The 27395-nt window shown below is 43.5% G+C and overlaps 1 protein-coding gene, 1 long non-coding RNA gene and 7 other non-coding genes across 9 annotated transcripts; 7 read left to right on the top strand and 2 right to left on the bottom strand.

The window, feature by feature from the left end:
* Positions 1–723: 723 nt before the first annotated feature.
* LOC118235269 (sodium-dependent phosphate transport protein 2A-like) lies at positions 724–12859 on the bottom strand. The gene is made up of 13 exons (XM_035432445.1): positions 12803–12859; positions 11846–11920; positions 11186–11356; positions 10630–10764; positions 9931–10074; positions 9408–9519; positions 8713–8908; positions 5958–6053; positions 5282–5402; positions 4633–4800; positions 3655–3771; positions 2279–2403; positions 724–1487 (listed from the first exon to the last, which is right to left on the bottom strand). The coding sequence occupies exons 2-13, from the start codon at positions 11898–11900 to the stop codon at positions 939–941; spliced, it is 1989 nt and encodes a 662-aa protein (XP_035288336.1). The 5' UTR covers positions 11901–11920; positions 12803–12859; the 3' UTR covers positions 724–938.
* Positions 12860–13671: 812 nt separating this feature from the next.
* Positions 13672–13743, top strand: trnah-gug. Its single transcript has one exon. It is a non-coding gene; the product is annotated as a tRNA-His (tRNA).
* A 127-nt stretch (positions 13744–13870) lies between these two features.
* Positions 13871–13942, top strand: trnae-uuc. The gene has a single exon. It is a non-coding gene; the product is annotated as a tRNA-Glu (tRNA).
* A 713-nt stretch (positions 13943–14655) lies between these two features.
* trnah-gug lies at positions 14656–14727 on the top strand. The gene has a single exon. It is a non-coding gene; the product is annotated as a tRNA-His (tRNA).
* Positions 14728–14854: 127 nt separating this feature from the next.
* trnae-uuc lies at positions 14855–14926 on the top strand. The gene has a single exon. It is a non-coding gene; the product is annotated as a tRNA-Glu (tRNA).
* Positions 14927–15638: 712 nt separating this feature from the next.
* trnah-gug lies at positions 15639–15710 on the top strand. Its single transcript has one exon. It is a non-coding gene; the product is annotated as a tRNA-His (tRNA).
* Positions 15711–15837: 127 nt separating this feature from the next.
* trnae-uuc lies at positions 15838–15909 on the top strand. Its single transcript has one exon. It is a non-coding gene; the product is annotated as a tRNA-Glu (tRNA).
* A 712-nt stretch (positions 15910–16621) lies between these two features.
* trnah-gug lies at positions 16622–16693 on the top strand. Its single transcript has one exon. It is a non-coding gene; the product is annotated as a tRNA-His (tRNA).
* Positions 16694–18909: 2216 nt separating this feature from the next.
* LOC118235163 lies at positions 18910–26619 on the bottom strand. Its single transcript, XR_004766795.1, has 5 exons — positions 25330–26619; positions 22213–22313; positions 21417–21494; positions 20955–21011; positions 18910–20173 (listed from the first exon to the last, which is right to left on the bottom strand). It is a non-coding gene; the product is annotated as an uncharacterized LOC118235163 (long non-coding RNA).
* Between the last annotated feature and the right edge of the window lie 776 nt (positions 26620–27395).

Here is a 27395-nt window from a genome sequence, read left to right as displayed (position 1 = left end):
TTTCTTCACCTCTGCGCGAACCGACAAAGCTATCAATCATCTCCTGAGTTACGCATTCTCTTTGGAGTTAAGCCTGCTCTGAAGCTGCATGGGAAAGGATAGCCGCAGACTAGGGCTAGCGCTCTCCTCTTTCAGAGGATGTAGGTGTGGAACAAAGCTAAGCCTGGGGCTCAGAGGCCCTTTAGCTTGCAGTTATGAACATTATAGGGTGCTCTTAGCCCATGGCTACGCACAGCTGTGTGAAAACCCTAAAAAAGGATCCCACTGCTCCATCTAGTTTTTTTCCAGTGGATGAGATCAGAGAAACAAGCACTCAGCAGAGACCTTTTTGTTGTTGTTGTGCATTTGTGTTTCTGATCGTGTTTGTCTCCAAGGCCCACTTTATAATGGTGCAGGATGCAGCCACAAAACTTTCCCCAAACATTTTCACACAACAGCCCACCTGTCTTTAGAGGCCACCTGTTATTTTAGGATTCAGGATTGTAAAACATGCTTTACACTTATTGGCATATGGTTGCTTACCCATAGGGTTTCATTGATGTTGCATTTACAATCATAGGTCTGGCACTCATCGGTATAAGTGTTAGCTTTAGCACTGTTACTCATATAACTTTGGTGGATGCACATCTGTTCTTTTGTTATGAGTGGCTCTGGAACTTTACATATAAATGTCATGTAAAATAATGGGAAGTGATGTGAAGCGCCATCACACGATTGCTTTTGTTTTATAGAAAATGTTTTTGTTTGTTGTATGTTCACCAGGGCTACGGTTCCCAGGGCAACACACGCTAGTGCAGTACAAACTCTGCTGAAAGTAGAACATTCTAAGGGAAAGTTGCACTACACAACACACAAAACATTCACTGCACATAAGGACCAAAAGCTAAAATAAAAAAACTGTATGTCGTAATATCACTAAGTAACAGGATGACCCCATATTAAAGGCGAACGCTTTTGTCTGGTGAGCAGGAGGCAGGGCTCTCGTCCAGGTAAGAGGAAGCGGCGTTATCACAAGGCGAGTGGGGCTTGATTTGGGTCACGGTCAATTCTGGGGTGCGCTGAGGCGTGCTGGGGGAAGGGCAGGGGTCATCCGTGCAGGCGTGGCATTTCAGCGTCGCCCTGGCAATGAGGGCGTCGAGTGGCCGGAGGGAGCGCGCCCAGAGAGGCAGGAAGTCCCAGGTGCGCAGCCGGCGGGGGAGGAGGCGGGGCCTGCGGGACTGCAGCCAGTTCACGGCCAGGACGAACAGCAGGGCGGCGCCGCAGGGCGCCCCCACGCCCGCCGTGGCCCGCCAGCCCAGCGCGGACAGGCCGAACACCACGGACGGGAGCAGCAGGAAGCAAACCAGCAGGTAGAGCACGGCGAACCAGCGGTACCGGGCCGTCCGCTCACCCAGCGCCTTCGCCATGCGGATCGGGAGTCGCGTCGCCGGCACCGGGTACCACAGCAGGATGCCCAGGATGTTGAAGAAGAAGTGGCACAGTGCCACCTGGAGGATGGGAGAGTTAACATTCCCACAGTGAAAATGCATCGTGTCACTGGATAAAATAAATATCAATGAAGAGGTTGCCCTTGTAGGTGAATACCACCTAAACAAGTTGTAAAGTCAACTGGCTTTCCCTTGCAATTAAACATAAGCATAACCAATATAATGTAAAGTAATAAAATAAAAAGTTAAATTTCATTATTTTTTAGAAAAAAATTTGTGTCTGCTCACATGCTTGCTACAGTGACACATCTGGTTATGACTAACAGTCACAAAACCCTATTATGCAATTTTTCCTTTCACATTTACACATCATAGCAAGTAGAATATAAAAAATAAGCCTTTTCTCGTAATTACAGTTCTATCTATATATGCATCTGAAGTGCCCAATCAAAATTAGCAGCCAAGTATAATCCCATTACTATAATCCCAGAAGTTTCAAATGAGGAGTGGTTTTGATGAGCGGAAAGGCTGCATTAAGCACAGCTGTGAGCTTCCTGGGCTCTTTTCCCTCTAGTGGTGGAATGTAGGAACTGCATTTACCTTGGTGGGCAGCTGTTCAGTGAGTGAGCGGATGATAAATTGAATGTGTGGGTGACTGATTGAATTAGACACTCGGACACTTCAAGCACAGGTCACTGCAAAAGCCTCTTCTTTTGTGTGTGTGTTAAAATGTGTGAAATATCCTGCTGACTGACATCTCCCTCTGTGCCTCAAAATCCTTATTATGATTGTGACAATCCCACGGCAGTTATTTGTGATTTAAATGTAATTGCGAGGAACAGCTGGGGCACCTGGAACGCGGGAGCCAGCTTCTCCCCGGGGCTGGCCAGGGCAGCGAGGATGGCGGTGGTGGTCGTGCCGATGTTGGACCCCAGAGTGAGGGGGTAGGCCCGCTCGATGCTGATTACACCGATACCTAAAAGCAGATGGGGCACAGCAGTTTAGGCTCATCGTGAGGGAAACTTCCACACAGTCACTAGCAGTACCGTTTCATGATGTGTGGTAGTAACTGCTTAAGAATTGTAGCAGTGGCAGGCGTAACCTAAAAATAGGGTAAGCAGAGAACGTGCCTGACCTTATCCTGCTGAATGCTTAATTATTCATTAACAAGCTGAGCTGCTCGCCTGTTTTTATAACTCAAATATGACTGTGAAGTCAGCTGTTGGATGCCATCATGTCACTAGGAATCAGCTACAAATGGAATTGCTTGTAAATCATGCAAAACTATCCAAAAAAACTATCCTATATTTGTAAAACACCAACCACAATGTTAATGTGGGCAAAGTGTGCCGATACTGTTGGATTTGAGTGAACAGAAAAACCCTGTGTCTGTTCCATGCGGGCCAGGGAGCCTGTGGTCTGGGAGAGAGAGCAAAAGCCCCCAGAGAAGCTTCTGTCTGGACCACAGCCGAGCGCTGCGAATAGGTGACATGGAAAATGAGGTCCCTGGCCATTTCCAGAATCCCTCATTCATACATTAATATGAAAATGGGGCAATGCGATGTCCCCATTACTCACGAGAGAGACGCCTCTCCCTCTTTCGGTGATGAGAGCTGGCGCAGCGGGCGCCTGAGTGCGGCTTCCTCGCGCTTAATTACTGTTAAGCCCAGCGGGATGCTGGGAGTGCCATTAATGCTGTCCTCATCGCACAGGTGAGTAGAAGGTTCCAGAATGACTACTCAGGTGAGAGACTTCCTTGGCCGTCCTCTTATCACTGCCTGCATTTCACACTTTAAAAAAAGTGTCCTTGTTTTGGTGTCCTTGTTTTAAATGAACCCATTGACACCTCAGCCCTGGACAGACACTTAACTCAGCCCCCCCCCCCCCCCCCCTCCAAATTTAAAATAAATGACTAAACAGGTCTTTCAGGTTCATGTCTAAAATGACTGTGACTGTGACCTCAATTGAGTTATGGAATTTTTCCCTTCATGCCCTTCCCCTCAGTCCAGTCCATGAGTTAAATAATAATGTCTGACTGTCCATTCAAAAAAAAAAATCCGGAAAGTAGAGTAAAAGTCAAACTCCAGCCATCCTCCTCCTCTTATGCCTTTTAGGGACAGGAGGAGAATGAGAATTAGGCCAGGTTCCTCTCGCACTGACCGCTCTGCCTGACCTGGAGGAGATTGTCCATGGGGGCGGAGTCAAGGGCGGAGTCCCAGCGACTCACCAATCAGGGGAGTGATGGCAGAGGTGAAAACTGAGCTGCTCTGGACTACAAAGGTCATCCCAGCCCCCACCAGAATGGCCAAGTACCCCGCCAGCCAGCCAAAGGGGTAAGAGAAGTCTGGGGGGGGGGGGGGGAGAAAGTAATATAGAGGTTATATAAAGCAGCTGATAAGGCATATTAATTGGTTATAGAACACAATGAACATCATGTAAAACCTGTAGTCTGTGTATATAGAAGGCAATAAAATAAAACATCTGGGACATTCATATAGCCTAGCAACTTTCAGACAGCTTAGCAGGACTGCCATTTCATTTCATTTATTATTTATAATAATTAGTAGTAATAGTAGGGCTTGTAGCTGTACTTTATTCACAGGCATTTATTTGGAGCATGACTTCATATTTTATACATGTTTGTACAGTTGGAGAATGATTTAAATTGTTTTTGTTATGATCTGCTTGTTTGCTGTATTTATGTGGTGTGTATGCGCTTACTACCTTTGGAATCTGTACTTTCTCTTGGCATGGTGTTTCTGTATTATTCTGTGAAGTTTTCAGTTCCATTCCAGTCAAATGACGTGGTTGTGAACCAGGGAGAACCATTACTTTACACTGTGTAACTAGTAGTTGTAAAATTAGCAGTAATAATACATTATAGCTGTAATGCAGTAATTCGTTTTGTGTGTCAGTGCAGTATTTGTTTTGTGTGTCAGTGCAGTATTTGTTTTGTCTGTCAGTGCAGTATTTGTTTTGTCTGTCAGTGCAGTATTTGCAAGTGTGCTGCTGCTGGCTAACAAAACTGTCACAGTATTTCTGGTTCATCCTGCCTTGTTTGTGTTAAACGGGGCAGGAGTTCCCAAACTGGGACGCTACCCCAGGGCTGGTAATTCTAGGTCACTTTGAGATGAAAAGGTTTTGGGGAAACCCTTGACTGAATGGTTCCCCAAACAACAGAGACTCCCTGCATTGATTGGCTCACCTGTGTTGATGAACTTCTGGATGACCTTTGCCACCTGACCCTTGAGGAGGGAGTTCAGCAGCTTGACAAGCAGCACCAGGCAGGAGCAGAGGGTCAGCAGGGAGGTGCCGAGCAAGAGGAGCCCCACCGCCAGGTCTGACATAGGGGAGTCCACGAACAGGTGGCTACCTGCGAGCGGGGGGAGCAGAGGTGGGGGAGGGTGGGGGGAAGTCAGAGGTTTGAGGGCACTGGGCTTGAAAATGCTAAGGCTTAACACTACCCACTGTATCCTTCGGCAAGCTGCATAGCTTGAGCTATCTTTTTTAAATTTCAGCTGTATGAAAAGGATGACGCCATTCAGATTGATGTCGTTGAGTCTGATAAAAACAAATCAAGTTGATTTTGGTTATATTACTACAATAAACATACTGTATGTGACAATTTAAATTGAACTTAGATAATTAGCTGAATTAATGTAATATTTTTGATTAATAATGTTAAATCCACATCATTTTAATGTGATCATCAATCCATCAAGTTGACCTTAATTAAACTTAAATTTGAGATTTACATTGTTTTGCATGCTCCATAATGGCCTTTCCTAATCCCAATGAATTCTGTTTCAGTGTGCTAACTGTACAGCAGTAGGGAGTGGATTGACCTACTGTACATTTTTGGATGTTGACTTGATGGGTCAGGTTCTGTGCGGTCCAAACGCTGCCACCCTCTTGCCAGCAGTCGTATGCAGTGGTGCAGTTTTCAGGACCATCAACAGAAATGTTCACTGAGGACTGGGGAGGAAGGGAGCCATATACAATCCATGTCTTTCTCCATGTACATACATCGGTATTGAATCTATTAGGACTATAACAATGAACTTATATTATATGACTATAAAAATATTCTAAACAAACTAACTGAATAAAATTTGGTGTCATAATACAGCCCCCATTGAACAACAGTAGCAAAGAACCAGGAAAGGAGTACAGACGTCTACTGGGGAAATCACATGCTCACTTTGGGTTCCGGTTAGACAGAGAGAACACATTGATAGAAAAAGGAAAAAAAGATTTTATTATAAGGGCAGGTGATATTATAGATGATATTTTACTAGCATCTATAAGTTATACATTCATTCGCACAGGTGTTTGGCTAACCGAAAAAGAACAATTTTTCTTTTGGCACAGAGAATCTGTGATTCCACATACCAGGCAGTTGGGTTTGGAATTGAAAGGTTTTATTGTTGAATACCAAATACCATGAACTAATGCTTTTTAAAAAACATACATACAGGCATTAGTATCAATACCCAAATGCACACACACAAACACACAAACCTCCCTTACTGTGATCAGACTGGTCTTGCACCACACTTTGATCAGACTCTGGTTTCGCATGATTTCGTCTCCCGTAGCAATGGCTGTGATGATTGACTTGTCCAGCTTGGAAAAAGAGCACAAAATTTGGACAGGAAATGACATAAGAACGTACAAACCCATACAGAGCATGGAGTCATGGTGATAGATATAAAGAACCCAAGTCCATCCTCTGCACTTAGCAACACAAATCATCACAGGCTTTATTTAGGCTGTAACGTGTCTGGCCCAATTAATTTCCAAATCTGATCTGTTTTTGCCTGGCCACACTCTTCCTCACAAATGACCTCTAAATGACCTTTCATTTTCAGAGGAAAGTACTTGAATACAAAGAAATGTGAACTGCACACCCACACACAGGTCACTTAAAAAATAACTGTAAATGAATCTGAACACTACATGCAAATTTATCTTCCATGTGTTTTTTTTATGTTTATACATTGGGTGAAAAAACAAGCATTTTGTTTCATGGCTAATTCAAAGCACATATAGAGGTATGCCAGATAATGTCTAAACGTAGCTATAGAGACAAAGACTAATTGAATAGCCCTTGTATTTTTATCATCATTGTGTAGGATAATTTTCCTATTTTTCATAGTTTAACAAACACTCTTCTTCAATATTTTCATTAATTACATTTAACTATAATCTGGTGAAAATTTAGCAGGAAATAAGAGATGCTATGTTTCCCTGTTGGGCCGCCAGATGGCGGCACCTCGGTTTTCTGTTCAGTTAATTGTTTTATTGTTTTTGATTATCCAATTATTAGTTGCATTTTGTCTCGTGTTCCCCTCCCTCTCTGTGGCTTGATTGTTCATCGTGCCCTCCTGTGTCTCGTCTGCGTCTCTCTATTTAAATCGCCCTCTCCCCAGACTCAGGTGCTGGAACCTTTGCTTTGCTTTGCTTTGCTTTGCTTTGCTTTGCTTTGCTTTGCTTTGCTTTGCTTTGCTTTGCTTTGCTTTGCTTTGCTTTGCTTTGCTTTGCTTTGCTTTGCTTTGCTTTGCTTTGCTTTGCTTTGCTTTGCTTTGCTTTGCTTTGCTTTGCTTTGCTTTGCTTTGCTTTGCTTTGCTTTGCTTTGCTTTGCTTTGCCTTGCTTTGCCTTGCCTTGCCTTGCCTTGCCTTGCCTTGCCTTGCCTTGCACCTGGTTTGTACCTGCTTCTGCCCGTTTACCTGTTTGCCTGCCTGTGCCCTGCCTGCCCTGTTTTCCTTTGTTTTTGGGTTTTTGTATTTTTGTTTTTTGTAAATTGTTTGAAGATTTTCGTTGTTTGTTTGTTTCACCCTGCAAGTCCCTTTGTTCCCTGTTAGTTTATTAAAGTCTTGTTTTCCCAGTTTTGGACTTTCTGTTTTACTCTGCGTTTGGGTCCACTCCCGCACCTGCGCCTGACACTTATGAAATGCGAGAGCCAAAATGTAAGGTGTTTGCAAACTTGGAATAAACAAGATTGCACAGAGCTACAATCCACATTTATCATTTTCCCATAAGGAAAGGTTCATGTTTGCTTTATCTTTCATAGTCTGATATCTCATCTGTCACTCAGCGATGGACTGAAAATTGAATTACAGCAGACTGCCATTAAGGGTAAAATAGTGTGAACCCTTTTGAAAAGTGCATCTTGGAGACTTATGTGCACAACAGTGTCAGAATTGTTTTCTACTGCTGGAAAATCCAATTATAATAAACAAGAATAAAGAAAGAATAATCCATTCTTCCATTGCATTACAATGAAAAATATTGATGAAGAGGAGCAGGAGGACATTTACTGCTGAAGAGTAAGTGACAAGACTTGTATATTACAAGGAGCAAGATGAGATTTTCAGACGAAGATGCAGAGAGATAGGATTAAATAAGATTAGATAATATTTTTTTGTTATTTATGGTTTTTTTTTACGTAATTTTGTTTTGCATTACGAGGACAATTCAACGAGGACAGTTCACACAACGGCACAGGCAAAACAAATGATGCTAAGGAGATTATTTGTCGAAGAGGAAGAGCGATGGAAGGTTTTTAGCGGAAGCAGAGCCATATAAGATTTGCAGCTGTACAGAGGCACTTCGGATTTACCACAGAGGAGGACCAAGCAAAGACTCAGCAAAAGAGGAGGAAAAGGACGCTTTCAGCAAAAAAAAAAAAAAAGCCCCCCACAGAAAAACCTATAGTGGGCCCAGGCACAGACTCATTGCATTACAATGCATTACAAGCATTTAGCAGACACTTTTCTGTCTCCAGAGCAACTTCCACAGCTTTTGCATGGATACACTTCAGGTTAAGTACCTCGATTAATCATACAGTGCAATTAAATTTATGTTGTATGACGCTTTTTACAGAGAGCTGTCACAAAGACGCTTTACAGAGAAACAGAAGGAAAATTGGGAGGAAACCAGGCCTGAACCCCCATAGAGCAAGGTAACAACAGCAGTGCTCAACCTGGGAACCAAACCTTCACAACCTTCACAACAAAGATTATAAGCCCAATCTAACTACTACACACTACACCAGCACTTCCCAACCGTGGTCCCCTGTGGATGCTGGGTTTTTGTTCCAACCAGTGTTGCGATCCCAGAATTTTAATTTTCTTAATTAGGTGCTTTTCACGTTCAGGGGCATTATTTACCCTCTTAAGCTATATTATCATCAGTAATACCCAAGCATTTCATGAGTATCAAGGATTGGAACCACCGCACTACACTCTCACATACTCCTGCACACCTGGACACTCTGCCTACCTGGATGATGAGCCTGGTGAACGGTTCGGTGATGACCTTCAGCAGGTCTGGGGCGTCTTTCCCACCCCGGATGCGGAAGCTCCTGACCACAGCCCGAGCCAGGCGGCCAAGCAGGCCAGTGGCCGCCTCCAAGGGCAGCAGCACCAGGACCGAAAGCCAGTTGAAGCAGTCATGCACCGTTGCCCCGGCAAAGGCCCTGTGTGATTCGACGACATTTATGCCATGATGCATCGTCCGTCATGAGGCGTCTCAACGCCAACGGCGTCCTTACTTGACGGAAAGTCACGCCGCTGTTGTCTCTACAGCTGGGTGAGTTTAGGCATGACAGTGCTCAGCTCACTCACTTCCATTATGTGCTCAACAGAGGTGGAACATCCAGGCATCAGAAAGTAAAAGCTCTGCCATGTCTTTCTTCCATCCATGAACTCAGCCAGCTGATTTCAATAATTAGCTCTACCTCCTGGCTGAAGAATTGTGCTAATTAGCAAAACCTAAATACTGGGGAGGACTTTTACTTTCTGAACCTGAATTTTACACTGTTAGCAGATACCTTCACCCAGGAAACCAAATCAATTTAGGCAGATTTAGGAAATTTGGCTAAAATATAACAGCATATCCAGTGTACAAGTTATGCAAGTGAAGGAAGCATTACGCTCTGCCAACACCAGATGCCTTTACCTTAGAATCAAACTCACCGTCTGAACTCGTCTCGCTCTCCCGCTTGCATTAGAGCCACAATGGTGTTGGTGACGGATGTCCCAATGTTGGAGCCCATAATTATTGGGACAGCAGAATTCACGTCCAGCACTGGGAATGAAATCAGCTCAAAAAATTCCACATTCAGGCCCAGATTTAATTTTACAGAGCTGGTTATTGTGTGGGCAGGCTGGTATTGCAACAAGAAATGTTGTAACATAAAAAAACATTCAAAATTAATTTAGTCAGTCATTTTCTTTAATGATCTTTCAGGCTGTCTTCTTCACTGACATTTTTACAACATTTTTACAAATTTCAGGGAATGGCAAAAACATGGCATCATTTAGAAATCAAACGATAATTACTCTTTCTTAACAATCAGGGTACACTTTACTGATGTATACTCCCAGTTTGTACTGAATCTTTCTTTGTCACTGTACCTAACAGGAAAGAGGAGTCCTTTTTCAGGAGTGCAGGTTACGAAAAGAGGAAGTCACCGGCAGAGGTTTGTTTCAGACTCACATCCAGAGGACACCAGACTGACGACAATCGACGTTGAGGTGCTGGAGCTCTGGACCAGGACCGTCACTAGGATACCAACCACCAGCCCTGCTACTGGACTGGACAGGATGGCATTGTCCTTGAAGATGTCTCCCGCCACCTTGCCTATTGATAGGCGGCATGACCAGCATGAATTACTGAAGCTTATCTAACAGGTTGGGTTTAGACCATCTTGTTACTGAGCTCCGCTCAAACTAGAACAACGTGGATTGACCAAATAGTTGCACACACTGCCATAGATTTTAGTGGTCTTTGATGTTTAAACCCCTACTAGGGTCTCTGACATTTTCCATTTGATTTAATAATTAAACTCTACTGCAGTATAGTCAAAGAAAACAGTAAATGCACACACTGTCTTCCACACTGCAATTTATTGACTTGTGCCAAGCATCAAGTAAGTTAATGTTAGACAAAATATTCTTTATTGGGTTAATTTATATAGGAGCTGAGTGCCTTTGGAAGACTTTTGTGGTAGTCAAACTGTTAACTTTGCTAATGTGCAAACTGCACATTTGGAAGAAACGGTTGTTTAGAGGTCCTATTTCTCCTCAGTGGCTATAGTGTATTTACCCAGACTCTGTCATTATGTTTGGATGTGCATTTATAAGCTAGGCAGAAATAACAGATGTGACTGAGTGACCTCACAGCCGGGACACTCACCACCAGCCAACTGGAAAGCTGAGCTGAGAACGTCCAGGGAACAGACAAACGTGTAGAGAAGGAGGAGGAGTACGGGAACTTTGGAGACGTTAATGAAGAGTGACATCACCCTCCACCTCCCGTCTCTCGTGGGCACTGAAGAGAGACCGTGCAGAATAGCTGAATACCAGAGGCGGAAATCTCATGGGTACAGACAGTAAACGTGCTGCCATGTGTTTCCTCCACCCATGAACTCCAGCCAGCTGATTTCACTAATTAGTTTTGCCTCCTGGCTGAAGAAGTACACTCATATGCAAATCCAGCTGATTGGAACAAAATACTGGGGAGGACTTTTACTTTCTGGACCTGAATTTTCCATCTCTCCAAAAAAAACAAATGGAAGGGGGGGGGGGGGGGGGGGGGGGAGTTGGCATTCAATTTTCCTTATCTTCAAACTAGGGTGTGACATTCACAAAAGCATTATGTTTTCTTTTATTCCAGTTAATTTATCAGAGTTTTTTTGTTTGTTGTTGAAATAGAAAAGGGCCTTTATTTCACCTCGCCATCTTGTACTCACCTGGTGCATTGGGCATACTCTGCACCCCACAGGTTTTCGGGGACTGGGTCTCAGTCTTGCACCCCTCACAGCTGCTGATGAGGTCCAGAGTGGAGAAAGACCCCAGTTCTCTGCTACCCATTGCTCCCGGCCCTGGGTGCTGATAGGGCGTGGCACCTTGGGAACTCCCATCTGAGAACACAGGTGCCATCATGAGTAAACCAAGGAAAATTAACCTGGCCTTGCTATGCACCTGCATCATATTTTAAAAAGATTAAGTGTGGTGACGAATCACAGGGATTCTTGAATCTCTGTGGCATGTGGATTTGTATTTGTCGGATAGTTACTGAAACGAACAGGGTGAGCCACATGGTTAAAAAGCCCATCATTTAAAAGATCAGAAGGTCTGCTAATATTCTGCGCAGCGCACATACACTCAAAACATAACGTATTCCTTTACTCAAAGACAACCAGGCTTTAGGTTAATACAATGATCTCTGCCATCTTTTTTGAGACTCGAAGTACATGCAGCATTTTTACAGGAAGACTAAATTAACTCTGCCTTTCATGCGGTTGCTTTCTCATTCATTATGAATATGAATGCATCTGTAGACCCACAGCTCCGACCATACCTCATTTTCATTAGCATAGTGTATAGAAATATGGCCTGATGAACATTACCCTCAGTTATTGGTTCCTCTCCATGAATGCTGATGCTGATTGGACAGGATGACATGACCACGCTGGAACAAAGCCCTGATAGGGAGCAGAGGTATTGCACTGAAAGCTGCACTTTATCACCATTCCACCCCCCAGGTTAATGCACCATGATATAATAATGACGGTAATTTTCAGTTGAAATGAAATGAGTTCTTCTTGAGATTTTATTCACTGTGTCACAGATGGGTGGAAGGAATGCAATACTGTAGAATGGCTTTTTTGAGTGCCAGCTATTAATTATTTCTGGCATCCTTCACTGTGGAAGAGCGCACAGTAAAATATTCAATGTAAATTCAACTATTTGGTGCAGGCTACTTGTGAGTTTATTTATTGCTGAACATTTCACTGCATGGGAAAAGATTTTGTGATGTCTTTGAAAGGCAAAATATCAAAAAATGTCTAAATTTGTCATGAGTGGCTGCTGGAAACGGCACTTACAGTGGTAATTAAGGGAAAGCTCCTGTCAAAAGGAAAGTTTTCGCAAAGCGTTTCTTTTGAATAGCTGATCAAAACACTTTCTCCCCACATTTTTTTATGCTCATTCTCGCAATAAAAGAGTGTTTAAAGACCGTTTCATGCAGCAAGCAGACATTTTCTCCGCTTCATCATCTGGGGAAATCGCAGATGCAGAGCATAGTGGTCCTTTGACTTTCCGGTGAAACTCCGCCTTTCTCCAATTTAAATTACCTTACAGCGAAGGGCAAGAATAAAGAACCGCAAGATGCTTGAATAGACCTTAATACTCACTTACAACAGGACATTTAAAGAGGGAATTACTGGAACGCAGAGCCAGAAGAGGAAGTTACAGATAAATGGCAGAGATATAGGCGGATTTCATGTGTGTCAATCAAACCAACCATCGACCCCTCGCTGAAAGCAACGGCTGCTGAGTCACGGCTACAAGTGGAGCCATCTTACCGTGTTTCACCGGTTTTCACTGTCGCTCGGCATCCTTAGCACCATGTTTCACAGTTTGTCAAAACCCATTGGGTGTTGGTGAGCTTTTATACATGCTGGAGCCTCAGTACTAATTAACAAGCCACAGTTCCTGCATGCCAGGCAGTTAGGTATTTCATAAATGAATTCTGGCACACATAAACTGCAAGAGGGAAACTATTTAGAAGATGCTAAAATATTAACTAAATATATACACAATAATAATCTTGACTACTAGTTATATTAATCCAGTTTTTTACCGGACAGCAGTGCATTCTCTGACACCTACTCACTCATCTGAGAATGGGAAACCTGGCGCTGGTGAAATCTTGAACCGTGGCTAATTTTATTGATATGATGTTTGCTATTCAAAACGCCTCATAATACATAAATTGAAAATTATTGCATCCTGTTCAGAAAGGAGCTGATTTACCATCCACGTGTATGGCAGTAATCTCCATCCTGCAACATTTGACTTATTTGCATTACTCACATAGAACCTACTGGTAGCAAGAAAAAAATCTGTTCATACAAAGGTAGTTGTGCTGTAATGAGGGTTAGAACTCAGAGAACAGAGCATGTTATCGTTAGCATCAACAATAGGCAGGAACAAAATGTTCAAGGCCTCTACTTTTGAGTTACAGAGTCAGGTTGGGCAGCACATAGCAATGGGCAGCACATAGCAGTGTCAATCTGAATGCTATATTGAATCAGTGGAAGTGCTAAGTACCAAACCTGAAATTACTTTGTTCATAACATTTTCAAATCACCCCTCATGCTGTGAGATCAGGAACCATCACAAGGAGGGATGCGGAGGAAACCGCTGGCTCATCTGCACCCACTGCTGGCATGCCGTGATCGTATAGTGGTTAGTACTCTGCGTTGTGGCCGCAGCAACCCCGGTTCGAATCCGGGTCACGGCAGGTTTTTGGGGGCAAAACTAACCTCTTACAGTTAAGTTTTGTTTGATTTTCCTGTCACATTGACTTAAATTCTTTCACTGCTGTAATGTTGATCTTCTTGTTTTCCAAGACATGCATGGTGCAGCTTTCCCATATGGTCTAGCGGTTAGGATTCCTGGTTTTCACCCAGGCGGCCCGGGTTCGACTCCCGGTATGGGAATGTGAATTTTGAACTCGGAAAGCCTGGAGGAATGAACTGCTGCCTTTGCTCAAAGGCGGGGCTGCCCATCCCTGTTTCTGGAGATCTACCCTCCTGTAGGTTTTCAATTCAACTGTAATTTGGCACACCTGGCTGTGCTAATTAGCAGGTGAATGAGGTTGTTTGCTGTCAAATGAGGTGAGAGTTCTTTGGGTTTGAGTGGAAACCTTCAGGATGGTAGATTTCCAACAACAGAGCTAGGCTGCTCTACTCAAAGGAATGGGTCACACATTTCAAAAACAGTTAGGATAGTTGTACCCAAACCTGTTCCTGGAGATCTGCTGGCTTGTAGGTTTTCAATCCAAGCCAGAAAAATCACACCTCATTCAACAGCAAGTGATCTCTTTGAGCTGGTAATTAGTAGGATCGGGTGTGAATGCCTAGTTCTAACCATGCTGGCCTGCTATTGGTACACTTAGTATGATGGTTGAATGGTTTCTTCTTAGCTTGTGTAATTGGTATTCACATGCAGATTTATAACTTCAAATAGTCGCTTGCCACTTGATTGGAATGTAGCTTTCATGACAAGTGTGAAAATTCAGCGGGTTGCTTTTTTCTGGAGGTACTGTTTGTTCATAACATTTTCAAATCACTCCTCATGCTGTGAGATCAGGAACCATCACAAGGAGGGATGCGGAGGAAACCGCTGGCTCATGTGCACCCACTGCTGGCATGCCGTGATCGTATAGTGGTTAGTACTCTGCGTTGTGGCCGCAGCAACCCCGGTTCGAATCCGGGTCACGGCAGGTTTTTGGGGGCAAAACTAACCTCTTACAGTTAAGTTTTGTTTGATTTTCCTGTCTCATTGACTTAAATTCTTTCACTGCTGTTATGTTGATCTTCTTGTTTTCCAAGACATGCATGGTGCAGCTTTCCCATATGGTCTAGCGGTTAGGATTCCTGGTTTTCACCCAGGCGGCCCGGGTTCGACTCCCGGTATGGGAATGTGAATTTTGAACTCGGAAAGCCTGGAGGAATGAACTGCTGCCTTTGCTCAAAGGCGGGGCTGCCCATCCCTGTTTCTGGAGATCTACCCTCCTGTAGGTTTTCAATTCAACTGTAATTTGGCACACCTGGCTGTGCTAATTAGCAGGTGAATGAGGTTGTTTGCTGTCAAATGAGGTGAGAGTTCTTTGGGTTTGAGTGGAAACCTTCAGGATGGTAGATTTCCAACAACAGAGCTGGGCTGCTCTACTCAAAGGAATGGGTCACGCATTTCAAAAACAGTTAGGATAGTTGTACCCAAACCTGTTCCTGGAGATCTGCTGGCTTGTAGGTTTTCAATCCAAGCCAAAAAAATCACACCTCATTCAACAGCAAGTGATCTCTTTGAGCTGGTAATTAGTAGGATCGGGTGTGAATGCCTAGTTCTAACCATGCTGGCCTGCTATTGGTACACTTAGTATGATGGTTGAATGGTTTCTTCTTAGCTTGTGTAATTGGTATTCACATGCAGATTTATAACTTCAAATAGTCTCTTGACATTTGGTTGGAATATAGCTTTCATGACAAGTGTGAAAATTCAGCGGGTTGCTTTGTTTTGGAGGTACTGTTTGTTCATAACATTTCAAATCACCCCTCATGCTGTGAGATCAGGAACCATCACAAGGAGGGATGCGGAGGAAACCGCTGGCTCATGTGCACCCACTGCTGGCATGCCGTGATCGTATAGTGGTTAGTACTCTGCGTTGTGGCCGCAGCAACCCCGGTTCGAATCCGGGTCACGGCAGGTTTTTGGGGGCAAAACTAACCTCTTACAGTTAAGTTTTGTTTGATTTTCCTGTCTCATTGACTTAAATTCTTTCACTGCTGTTATGTTGATCTTCTTGTTTTCCAAGACATGCATGGTGCAGCTTTCCCATATGGTCTAGCGGTTAGGATTCCTGGTTTTCACCCAGGCGGCCCGGGTTCGACTCCCGGTATGGGAATGTGAATTTTGAACTCGGAAAGCCTGGAGGAATGAACTGCTGCCTTTGCTCAAAGGCGGGGCTGCCCATCCCTGTTTCTGGAGATCTACCCTCCTGTAGGTTTTCAATTCAACTGTAATTTGGCACACCTGGCTGTGCTAATTAGCAGGTGAATGAGGTTGTTTGCTGTCGAATGAGGTGAGAGTTCCTTGGGTTTGAGTGGAAACCTTCAGGATAGTAGATTTCCAACAACAGAGCTGGGCTGCTCTACTCAAAGGAATGGGTCACACATTTCAAAAACAGTTAGGATAGTTGTACCCAAACCTGTTCCTGGAGATCTGCTGGCTTGTAGGTTTTCAATCCAAGCCAAAAAAATCACACCTCATTCAACAGCAAGTGATCTCTTTGAGCTGGTAATTAGTAGGATCGGGTGTGAATGCCTAGTTCTAACCATGCTGGCCTGCTATTGGTACACTTAGTATGATGGTTGAATGGTTTCTTCTTAGCTTGTGTAATTGGTATTCACATGCAGATTTATAACTTCAAATAGTCTCTTGACATTTGGTTGGAATATAGCTTTCATGACAAGTGTGAAAATTCAGCGGGTTGCTTTGTTTTGGAGGTACTGTTTGTTCATAACATTTCAAATCACCCCTCATGCTGGGAGATCAGGAACCATCACAAGGAGGGATGCGGAGGAAACTGCTGGCTCATGTGCACCCACTGCTGGCATGCCGTGATCGTATAGTGGTTAGTACTCTGCGTTGTGGCCGCAGCAACCCCGGTTCGAATCCGGGTCACGGCAGGTTTTTGGGGCAATATTGTCATATTGACTTTAACAATACAATTGTTCTTAAATCTTTTCACTAATGTTAAGTTGCTCTTCTCGATTTCCAAGACAGGTTCGCTGTAGGTTTCCAGTTAAACTCTAATTTGTCTACTCCTCATTGTGTTTTCATTCATCTCCACAGATTTAGTGTTGTCAGTCATACTGATTTAAATAACTTGATTTCACATTGTTTTACATTTACGTGTTATATTCCTCTCCTTGTTTTGAAGCTGAAGTAACTTGAATCCGTCTCTTCGTATTATATGGTGTGGAAGGGTGGCTTTGCAGTACTCTTACCCGTGCCCACTTTTAGTTGTTAGTAATTTCTTGCCAAAATATACCTTTGATATGTCCATGGAACACAACTTTCCCCGCACGTGTTGAAATGTGGCCGTTTGCTTGTCACATTGCTGCATTTCTTAATGACGGTAGTGTAAGAAGCACAAAAGGAAGGTCTCTCGAAGCTGATGAAAAATTATGTTTATCGGCAGGAATGGCAGTCGTCAGAAATACGTGAAACGTATTCTGAATTCAGTTAGTTAGCCTGAACCCCGGACTGAATGTCTTTAAATAAACTTTTTTTTCATACATTGTTTTCTGAAGCTGGTAATAGAAATGTCTATTCAAAATAGTGTGATTTGATCAGTATTTGGCCTGGCCAGGGAAGTCTGTTGTACTGTTAATCAAGTCTCTTCATTTGAAATAATTCTTTGATCACGCACTCCCAGCTGCTATTCTATAACTGAGTGCTATGCCTATCAGTGACGAGTTGTCGCCAATGCATATAACCTGCATTATCCTAATGATAAGTTGACTTAAAACTATCTGGGTGGCAGGCATGGTTTATCTGCTAGGCATGGTTGATGTGCTAGTGTTTCAGGCTTCAGTGAGTAGTCTTACAGTAGGGTGCTGCAGATGCTTTTGTTGACATTACTGCATGTGCAACGTTTTTCTTTGCTGTCTTATAGTTCTCATTATCTACTTTTTCATGTTGCTGTCTCCCGTATTTGTGTTCTTTTTTTCTGCAGATATTTTAAAATCTGATTCAAGAATAATGACCTCACCAGTAAGTGTTATTCTATTTGCTCTCACCTCGTTGGAATGACAGTCATTTTGAGGAGAGGTTCTGCAGCGTGGCGGGTATGTGAAATGAAGCAGAACACTTAAGAGTCTCTGGACCCTGCGAGGTCAGCTGGCACATTATTGCTCATAGTCACTCTCTCTCTCTCTCTCTCACACACACACACACATGCACACTTCCATGCACACAAGTATAGACATGCACACACATACACACACTCACATACAAACATGCTCATTTACTTGCACACACCTGTATGTACACACACAGCACACAAGCATAGACACGGGCGTGCATTAACACACACACACACTCAGGCACACATACGCACACACACACGCGCACACGCACACACACACAGGCAGACATACACACCCACACACACACACACGCATACACACACACAGTGAGGGATGAGGAACTATTATCATGTGCTGTACAGCTGGCCAGTCTCATTGTATTTATATATACCTCACCCCCAGGGCACTATCCCAAAACACAGGGGATCATGCGTTGGATCCGAGTCAAAACATGCCCCCAATCCCCTCCAGGTGGGTGGCTGTGGTTTCAGGCTGAGGAAAATCCACTCAAGCCTCAATATATCAGGAGGGATGGTGAACCATTAAATTCCCGAGATTGACTGACTCAAAGTATAACAGTTGTCTGGCCAACTTTTGTGGTGGTATGGGTGAGGGGGGCGGGGGTGCGTGGGTGAGGACTTTATCTCTAATTACAAAAGAAAAGATTAACTCCCTCTGGCTGCTAAGGCATTACGTCTCCTTATCTAAAGTGGCAAGCTTCTCCGCTCGGTTGTTTCGTGTGGCTTTTGTCTGCTGTTAAGCTGAAATGTACCAGGCTGAGCAATGTTATTTCTTGCAGTAGTGCAGTGTTAACAGCAGGGGGAGCCGTGCTGCTTCCACTTGCATAAATGGGGACAAAAATGAAGACGGGCCCTAAATAGTGATTCAGTAGACTTAGGGACATGAGACTGTGAATTCAGGCAATTTATAACCATCCAAACCGCACCTTTTCCATGATTTAACATGCCCATGGGTTTCCAAGAATTTTAAGCCATGCTGTGGATGGATAGAGTTCACACAGGCACCAGAGAGAAAATCAAAAAAATATTTTTTTATCACAGCTAAATATTACTGCAAGCAAATATCCCAGAACATAAAACAATATTTACCCCCTCAAACATAAGTAATCAAGAATCAAGAATAATCAACACATTCAGGAACATAGCACTTATCATTGTTTTCAGAAATGAGGAAACAAGAGAAAAGTTTGAGCACAGTGACATTCAAATTTTTAGTTTGTGTTTGTAAGCATTCTTTATGATGATTTTAAAAACATCGAACACCAAATAAATTCATTAAAATCCTAGTGCCTGTCTGTTGACAAATCTGATACAGAGGGGCATTAGGTTACTGTGTATTGTGATATTGATTGTTACAGTATGCCATTTAGTGCTCTGTAGACAATCTGATATTGGCCGGTGCGGCGTAACATTGATCATTACATAATCAACGATTTCTTTGAGGGATCCATAACCCCAGATCCTCCGCCCTCTGATGCTCAGGAATCATAATTAATTACCTGTCTCTTTTACAATTAAATATAACATTCACTGAGAAGTAGAGAGACACAGAGAGATTAGGTATCTATTTCCTGTGAGATTACATTACAACTTGTTTACGTTCAGTTCAAATTAGGACAGTCTTTGCTGTTGTGTGTGCTTCTTTTTGTGTGTTCATGAATGCTTCTGAATGTCTGTTGGTTGCAATTGTGACAGAATGAGTTGAGGAATGTCTCCCATTGGTTGCAGGTTCAGCCAATCAAAAAGTGTTTAGTAATATTGAAGTTATTATCATTTAGTAACGGTTACAGGCAGGGAGGAACTAGGTGAGTAAAAGTGAGTGAAAGACAATCCTGGGCTTAGAGCAAGACTAAATGCCTTGTATAAATAAGAGTGCCCAATCATGTCAATTGTTTGCTTAATATTAAATCAGCTTTTTTGGTTTAGTCTTCAAGAGTGGCACCCCTATCTCAGAAAAAAAACAATGGGTAAACTTTACAGCTGAACTGTGAAACAAAAAGGGAAAGGAATTCTGCTCAAGTGAAGGTTAGTGTATGGGAAACCTCTTCTGAACGAACACATTTTCCTTTTAATTAAACACAAACATAAAAGACGCCGACCATAATCATATATTGAAATTCCAATATCCACCTGGAGATCCTCCCACATACTCCTCCACCAGCAGAAAGCCTAGGAACTCTTGTCAGACTGGGGAACCTGGCACAGATTCAGCCCGTATGCTTCATTTCAGCTCCTCAGAGAATGAGGACGGTGTGTCTGAGCCCACTGGAGTTTCCTGGAAAATTAGCAGAGGTGGAAAATCCAGGATCAGGAAGTAAAAATCCTTCCTGCCATTTTTGTTACAATCACCTGGATTTTTGCTAATTAGAACAATTCTTCAGCCAGGAGTGAAACTAAACTTCAACTAAATACTGAAATTATCTGGCTGAGTTCACGAGTGGAAGAAACACATGACAGGACTTTTACTTTGACCCTTAGACTCTTCACCTCTGGAAATCAGCATATTAGAATCACCAATAAGATTAGTGTAGAATTTACATTATTCTGCATTCTTCTGCTTTTAATTTGTATTACAGATGACACTGTGCAAGAAAACATGTAGTGTGGATTTTATATTGACATTTATACATTGATACACCACAGTAACTTGTGATCTCCAAATCCTGTTTCTTGAGCACGATTCCGACCTTCACCTGCTGCTCTAAGTGCCGTTTTAAACTGTTACAATACAAAAAAGCCTGTACGGTGACTGGAGGTATCACTATGTTGAACTGGTTAATCTATGACTCTATTCGCTCACAAATTTAGGGAATTTGGAGCCTTCATATGGCTTAGAAATCTCTGGTTCTTAAGCTGTGCCACAAAACCGAAAATTAATGAACGCAAATGGCAAAAATGAACGAAAGTGAAAAGAGAGCTGCTTCGAATTCAGATGGGCTTTCAACACCGAGTCTCCTCGCACAGCTTAGAACGGCGGATCTGGAGCCAGATCATGCAGACAGGGAAGGAACATTCACACAGGCCCCCTCAGGTAAAAATATGCCAGATGCACATACCTTCAGGCTCTCCATGTCTGACTTCACAGGAAGAGACGTCTGAGGTGTGTGGAAGGCCTAGAACGTGAAATTGGTTAATAAATTAATCAATTAGCTGACTAATCAATATTCTTAACAATGAATTCAAAAGCTCCTGCAAGCTGGGATATATCTCATCCTTGTGCTATTTCAAAGCACAACACTAGGGGGTACTGGTCACCCAGTGATAAATATGAAGTCACTATAATTCCACACATCAAGTTCTGTTGGAATTGGAGGTGTGTCATCTGAAAAGACAGATAACGGCAAGCTTTGCAATCAGTAATAGCCAAATGCCATTGGATAATCAGAGTAGGATATGCAGGATTTTACTGCACTGAAAGTTCATATTAAAATGTTCAAAATGTCATGTTTGAAATTTGTGAAGATGGGGTTTATCTGACCATACAGGGGCATTTTTGTGAGAGACAGATGTTTTGGTACCTTTTTGGCTTGCTGGATTTCCCCAGTTGACATGGACCTGTTTTTCACCACTTTCTTCTGAGGGGAGAGGGAGGGGCACTGAGGTATAAACACAAGAGGGGTTAGCTTAATCAAAACTGACATCACTGCCATACTGAGCTGGGAATCACCATGGTGATGTTCTGACATCACTGGTGATGTCCTTCAGTCTGACCACAAAGTCAGAATCCCATGCTCACACAATTCCGAAGGCCATTACTAAAGAGGAACTGAGCTCTCTATGCTGATAAAATCTAGGTAGCCATGCCCGAAAGTTTAGCCATGAACATTTTTCAGTTAGGATGAAAGTAAAGACTGTGTTCATCAGTGAAATTATGTCATATGCAGATGACAACGTTACAAAGGATGCCCAAACTGTAAAACATCACCACAGGTATACAGGTTAATTAAAGTGGAATTGCCAATTGGAACATCACATATCTTATAGGTTATAAGAGCATACTTAATATTTCTTTTTGCAAATACAAAATACATAATACATTTTTTTTCCAATGGTGTACAGATCAAAAGATCTCAGAAACTGCATTCATTCATGCTCTGTCTTAAACATATTCTTAAAGTAGCATTATTGAATTTTAGGTTTCATCCTAAATGAAATACAATGAATGTATATCTCTTTCAATGTAATGGCCAAATTATTTTAATTCACATGCCTGTTTTTTTTTCATTAGCTAAAAATGTATAAAATAATGACACCCACTGCTTATTAAAAATACACTACTTTAGTCTCTCTTTAGAGGTACATTTTTTTGCTGACCTTATCTGACCCCGTCTCCATATCTGGAATCTTGAATTTGCAGCCGTGTTCCAATACACTGAACCACAGCTTGGAGATGTAGAAACACTGGCAACAGCAACCTCTCCGGACAAAGAAAAAACAATAGCATGTGTCACATGAGCCTGTTAGCCTGTGATGATCCACATCTTACTTTCATGGCCACCTCCTTTTCCCTCTAACTTCTACCAGATGAATGAAGTGTGTCAGTTAACCCATACATTCACTGCATTTAATAAACCCATCTATTGGTGGCTGGTTAACTGGACATACAGTGAAGTATTCTGGGACAGTGAGATAAGACTGGAGCTGGTACTCTATTAAAATCAAGTGTAATTATAGAGTAGTGATAATTAGGGTTGAATTACTATCAGTATTGGTGCGGTGTATTCCTATATGCAAATCATAAGCTGCTCATGCGTATAGCAGGGGTGAAGGAGACCCAATCCTACGCATGCACAGAGAGCGAACCACGGGTGCCTGAATGGTTATCGGGTCACTCGAGCAATGAACACTACTATCCACGCCGACTGAATCCTTGGGTGACGCGATGCCAATTGTACGCCATCCCTGCAGGGCTGCCAGCATTTTTTAAATTAACATAGTCGCAAACTAAAAATTCTCTATGAACACAACTGCCGGGCTACATCCTGAAAAGGCCAGTTCAAAATTCTGTTCCATTCCGTGACTTTCTGTTTACTCTTAAAGGCGTCGTATCGATGACAGACAGAGAAACTGTGAGGTTTGGCGGGTGGCTCTTCCTGTTTAGGCAGTGTTCTGGTGTGTGAATGGGCTCCGCTGTCTGGGAACAAATCAGGACCGTGCCAGTGCTGACTGTGGCCAGTAGCCCCACAGGGTGACACATAGTGGGCGGAAGCGTCTCCAGTGCTGACTGTGGCAAGTAGCCCCACAGGGTGACACATAGTGGGCGGAAGCGTCTCCAGTGCTGACTGTGGCCAGTAGCCCCACAGGGTGACATGTAGTGGGCGGAAGCGTCTCCAGGGCTGACTGGGGCCTGTAGCCCCACAGGGTGACACATAGTGGCCGGAAGCGTCTCCAGTGCTGACTGGGGTCAGTAGCCCCACAGGGTGACACGTAGTGGGCAGAAGCGTCTCCAGGGCTGACTGGGGCCAGTAGCCCCACAGGGTGACACATAGTGGGCGGAAGCGTCTCCAGTGCTGACTGGGGTCAGTAGCCCCACAGGGTGACACATAGTGGCCGGAAGCGTCTCCAGTGCTGACTGGGGTCAGTAGCCCCACAGGGTGACACGTAGTGGGCAGAAGCGTCTCCAGGGCTGACTGGGGCCAGTAGCCCCACAGGGTGACACATAGTGGGCGGAAGCGTCTCCAGGGCTGCAGTCAGCTGGGATCTGTGTCTCATTGCTCTCTAGCAACCCCCTGCAGGTCATTTGGGCATCTGTGGCCTGCTTGCTGAAGTGTCCTTTGACTCATGTCTTTGCCAGCTTGTGGGCTGCAGAGTGAAAATTACCCACCAAACATTTTGACGTCAGATAGACGTCAGTCATGGAAGTCGTTATGACATATCAATTAGTTGGGCTGAAATGAAAGTTTTTATTTTTGAAGTTGATAATTCGATGAGTACAAACATTTGTCTATTATAGGTAGAAAAGTGGTCACATCATGATTCGACATCGATCAGCCTTGTAGCCACACAGGTCGACAAATTGTTTGGGGTGGGGGGGGGGGGGGTGTTGTAGGAGAGTTTGTGCTTGCCTACGTTCTCTTGTATCAACTGCTGAAACCTCAGTGTGAGCTTGTGCTCTATATGACTCTTAAGTGAATAAATACAGTGAAGCTGGTTCAGTTTCCCCAGTGTCCAATGTTCTAGAACACTGCATCAGCATCAAGGCTTTCAGTGTTGCATAGTAACCGTGTCATTGCACTGTGAAAGTTAGTGTTCCACACTGCAGGGATGTAGCTGTCTTTGTTGCTGAAGGGTCCAGCAATGAGTCATTTCTGTTCTTCACCTATTATGTCACACTCACACCTAATGATGTGTGTGTGTGTGTGTGTGTGGGGGGCTGGGTGGATGTGCATATATGCGCTCCTGTGTGTGTGCATGTGTGTGTGTGTGTGTGTGTGTTTTCTGTACTTATTGGCACTGGTTATGGCAGTGTGTGAGATTATTTTGCAGTCCCCCATCCCCCACTGCATGACTGGACACTGTATGTAATTAATAAGCTCTTCTGAATTTAATTTCAACTAAGAAGTTTAAAGGAGACAGCATAGAGCTGAAGGAAAAATTATCACAGGGAGTTTTACTCTGTTAAAAAAAGAGTGATGAGTCAACGGACATCTGAGCACACTAGGATTTCTGACTCATACCATTCAACAACAAAGCAATCTTTTTTTATCTTGACTGCATTTATTTTTTGTCTTTCCTGTTCTCATTTGCCTTTCATAGCCATTGATATGTTGTTTTCACTTTGTGTGACAGAGTTTTAAAAATATTCTTTAATCAATTATACCACAAACCATTACCTGCGTTAATCACTCAAAGTCATTTCAGAAGACCCGCGCAAACCTTGTGAATTTTTTCCTAATAAACAGAACCGCCTGCTTTGGCTCCCAACATAGGTCTCCTCAGTTAGTGAATCGTAGCAATGAGATTGTAAGTCAAAATAAATGAATAAATGCAAATTTCAATCCCCCAAAGATACGGCCGCCATTCGCTCAGTTGTGTGAGATGGAGTGAACACTATCAAGGTCTGCACATCACTCACAAAGCAGAACTCCATATACCACAAGGGGAGCACATTGCTTTGAGATTGATACATTCACAAATATGATTAAAAATGAGCAAGGTTGCTTTGTCCATCCACCCCAAACACCAGGCAATCAAAACACAGTCAAAGGTATTTAAAAATTAATGTGTAACATTTTTCAAAATATGGATATAAAAAATAACAAATACTACTACTACTAATAATAACAGTAATATAAATACTACTAACAACAAGAACAACAACAATAATAATATAATAATAATTATTATTATTATCATTATTATCATTATTATTATTATTATTATTGCCTGTAATTGTCTTTACTGTAAACAAGATGCGTGCAGTGGTCTTACCTGGCTGCAGTGCTGGGCCTCTGGGCTCCCCACCTGTATGTGAAAGGCACAGTGCTGGCTGCTATGTTCTGCCCCTCAGTGCCACCGGACTGTAAACCCTGGTGCCTCTGTCCCAGCTCTGACAGACAATGTGCTTACAGTCATGATGCAACCAGAGACAGTCAGCTCTCCCCCTTCTCTCTCTCTCTCCCTGCTCTCTCTTGGTCTCCCTCTCCCCCTTCTCTCTCTCCCTCCCCGCTCTCTCTCTCTCTCTGTCTCCCTCTCCCCCTTTTAGTTTAGTTTATTTGACAATTATTAAAATGCATGTTACAGCAAGTCATGCATCCTATAATTATCAAGGATAATTCTCTCTCTCGCTTTCTCTCTCTCTCTCTGTCTGTCTCCCTCTCCCCCTTCTCTCTCTCTCTCCCTCTCAAGACTTCACAGCGCAGGCAAATTCCTGCATGTCAGAGAGCCCCATGCCACAGAGCTCCCTTCTCAGTTTCACTGGTAATGATCACCCTCCCCAAATCCGCTCACTTCCTGTCTCACCCAGGCCAGCCTGGTGAATTCCTCCACCTCAATAACAGCCCCGAAAACTAGTTGAGGGATGTGTTTATGGAAATACTGTTTTCATACCGTTTCATCAGGTTTTGTCTGCATTGTTTAATATTCAACCGCCAAATAGGGAAGGAATTAGGAAGAAACTGAGAGATCTGAGCGTTCATGTCTTCTTTAGTCTTTTACTGAAACGGATAACATTCAAAAATATATTTCTGCATGACACAAAGCATGTATTAATGCTATATATAAACATGATACATCCCTATTTAAAAGGACAATTCTGAAGCATAGGGATCAGTTTAGAATAAATACAATAATCCAGGTAATCACAATATATATTTCATAATACAGGCTGTTGTTCAACATCATAAAATCTGTAATCACAGTTTTATCAATGCATGATTCCCCACACAAGAAACATTCAAGCACTACACGATGTGCACATGCAAACACTCTTAAACAAGCTCAAATGCTGACACCTGCATGTCCACACCCTTGCACACTCTCACAGTCACACACTTTCACAAGCACTCACAAGCTAAACCTCCCATGCACACACACTTACAAACTTACTCAAACACACCCACCTTGATACTCACATCCTCACTCATTTACATGCTCACACAGTCACACACTCATATGCTCACCCCCGGTCACACACTTACCTGCAGTCACACACTCACACACTCACCCCCAGTCACACACTCACACACTCACCCTCAGTCACATACTCACTCGCAGTCACACACTCACACACTCACCCTCAGTCACATACTCACTCGCAGTCACACACTCACACACTGATCCACAGTCACACACTCACCCCCAGTCACATACTCACACCCTCACCCCTAATCACACTCACCCCGTCACACACTCACACACTGATCCACAGTCACACACTCACCCCCAGTCACACGTTCACACACTCACCCCCAGTCACACGTTCACACACTCACCCCCAGTCATACACTCACTCGCAGTCACATACTCACACCCTCACCCCTAATCACACACTCACACACTCACCCCCAGTCACACACTCACACACTGACCCTCAGTCACACACTCACACACTCACCCCCAGTCACACACTCACACACTCACCCCCAGTCACACACTCACACACTGATCCACAGTCACACACTCACCCCTAATCACACATTCACACACTCACCCCCAGTCACACACTCACACACTCACCCCTAATCACACACTCACACACTCACCCCCAGTCACACACTCACACACTGATCCACAGTCACACACTCACCCCTAATCACACACTCACACACTCACCCCAGTCACACACTCACACACTGATCCACAGTCACACACTCACACACTCACCCCCAGTCACACACTCACACACTGACCCTCAGTCACACACTCACACACTCACCCCCAGTCACACACTCACACACTCACCCCCAGTCACACACTCACACACTCACCCCCAGTCACACACTCACACACTGATCCACAGTCACACACTCACCCCTAATCACACACGTTCACACACT

The sequence above is a fragment of the Anguilla anguilla genome, chromosome 9 (assembly GCF_013347855.1).
Source record: "Anguilla anguilla isolate fAngAng1 chromosome 9, fAngAng1.pri, whole genome shotgun sequence".
Classification (NCBI taxonomy): Eukaryota; Metazoa; Chordata; class Actinopteri; order Anguilliformes; family Anguillidae; genus Anguilla; species Anguilla anguilla.
Note: the sequence above shows the minus strand (reverse complement) of the source record. Positions and strands in the feature narration are given on the sequence as shown.

Excerpts from the sequence above, each read along its gene's own strand:
- LOC118235269 (XM_035432445.1), bottom strand. The coding sequence starts at position 11,900 with ATGTCATCCTGTCCAATCAGCATCAGCATTCATGGAGAGGAACCAATA. Across the intron at positions 10,765-11,185 it reads GAGTATGCCCAATGCACCAG|TGCCCACGAGAGACGGGAGG; the intron begins GTGAGTACAAGA and ends GTCTCTCTTCAG. Across the intron at positions 8,909-9,407 it reads GAGCGAGACGAGTTCAGACG|GGCCTTTGCCGGGGCAACGG; the intron begins GTGAGTTTGATT and ends CGAATCACACAG.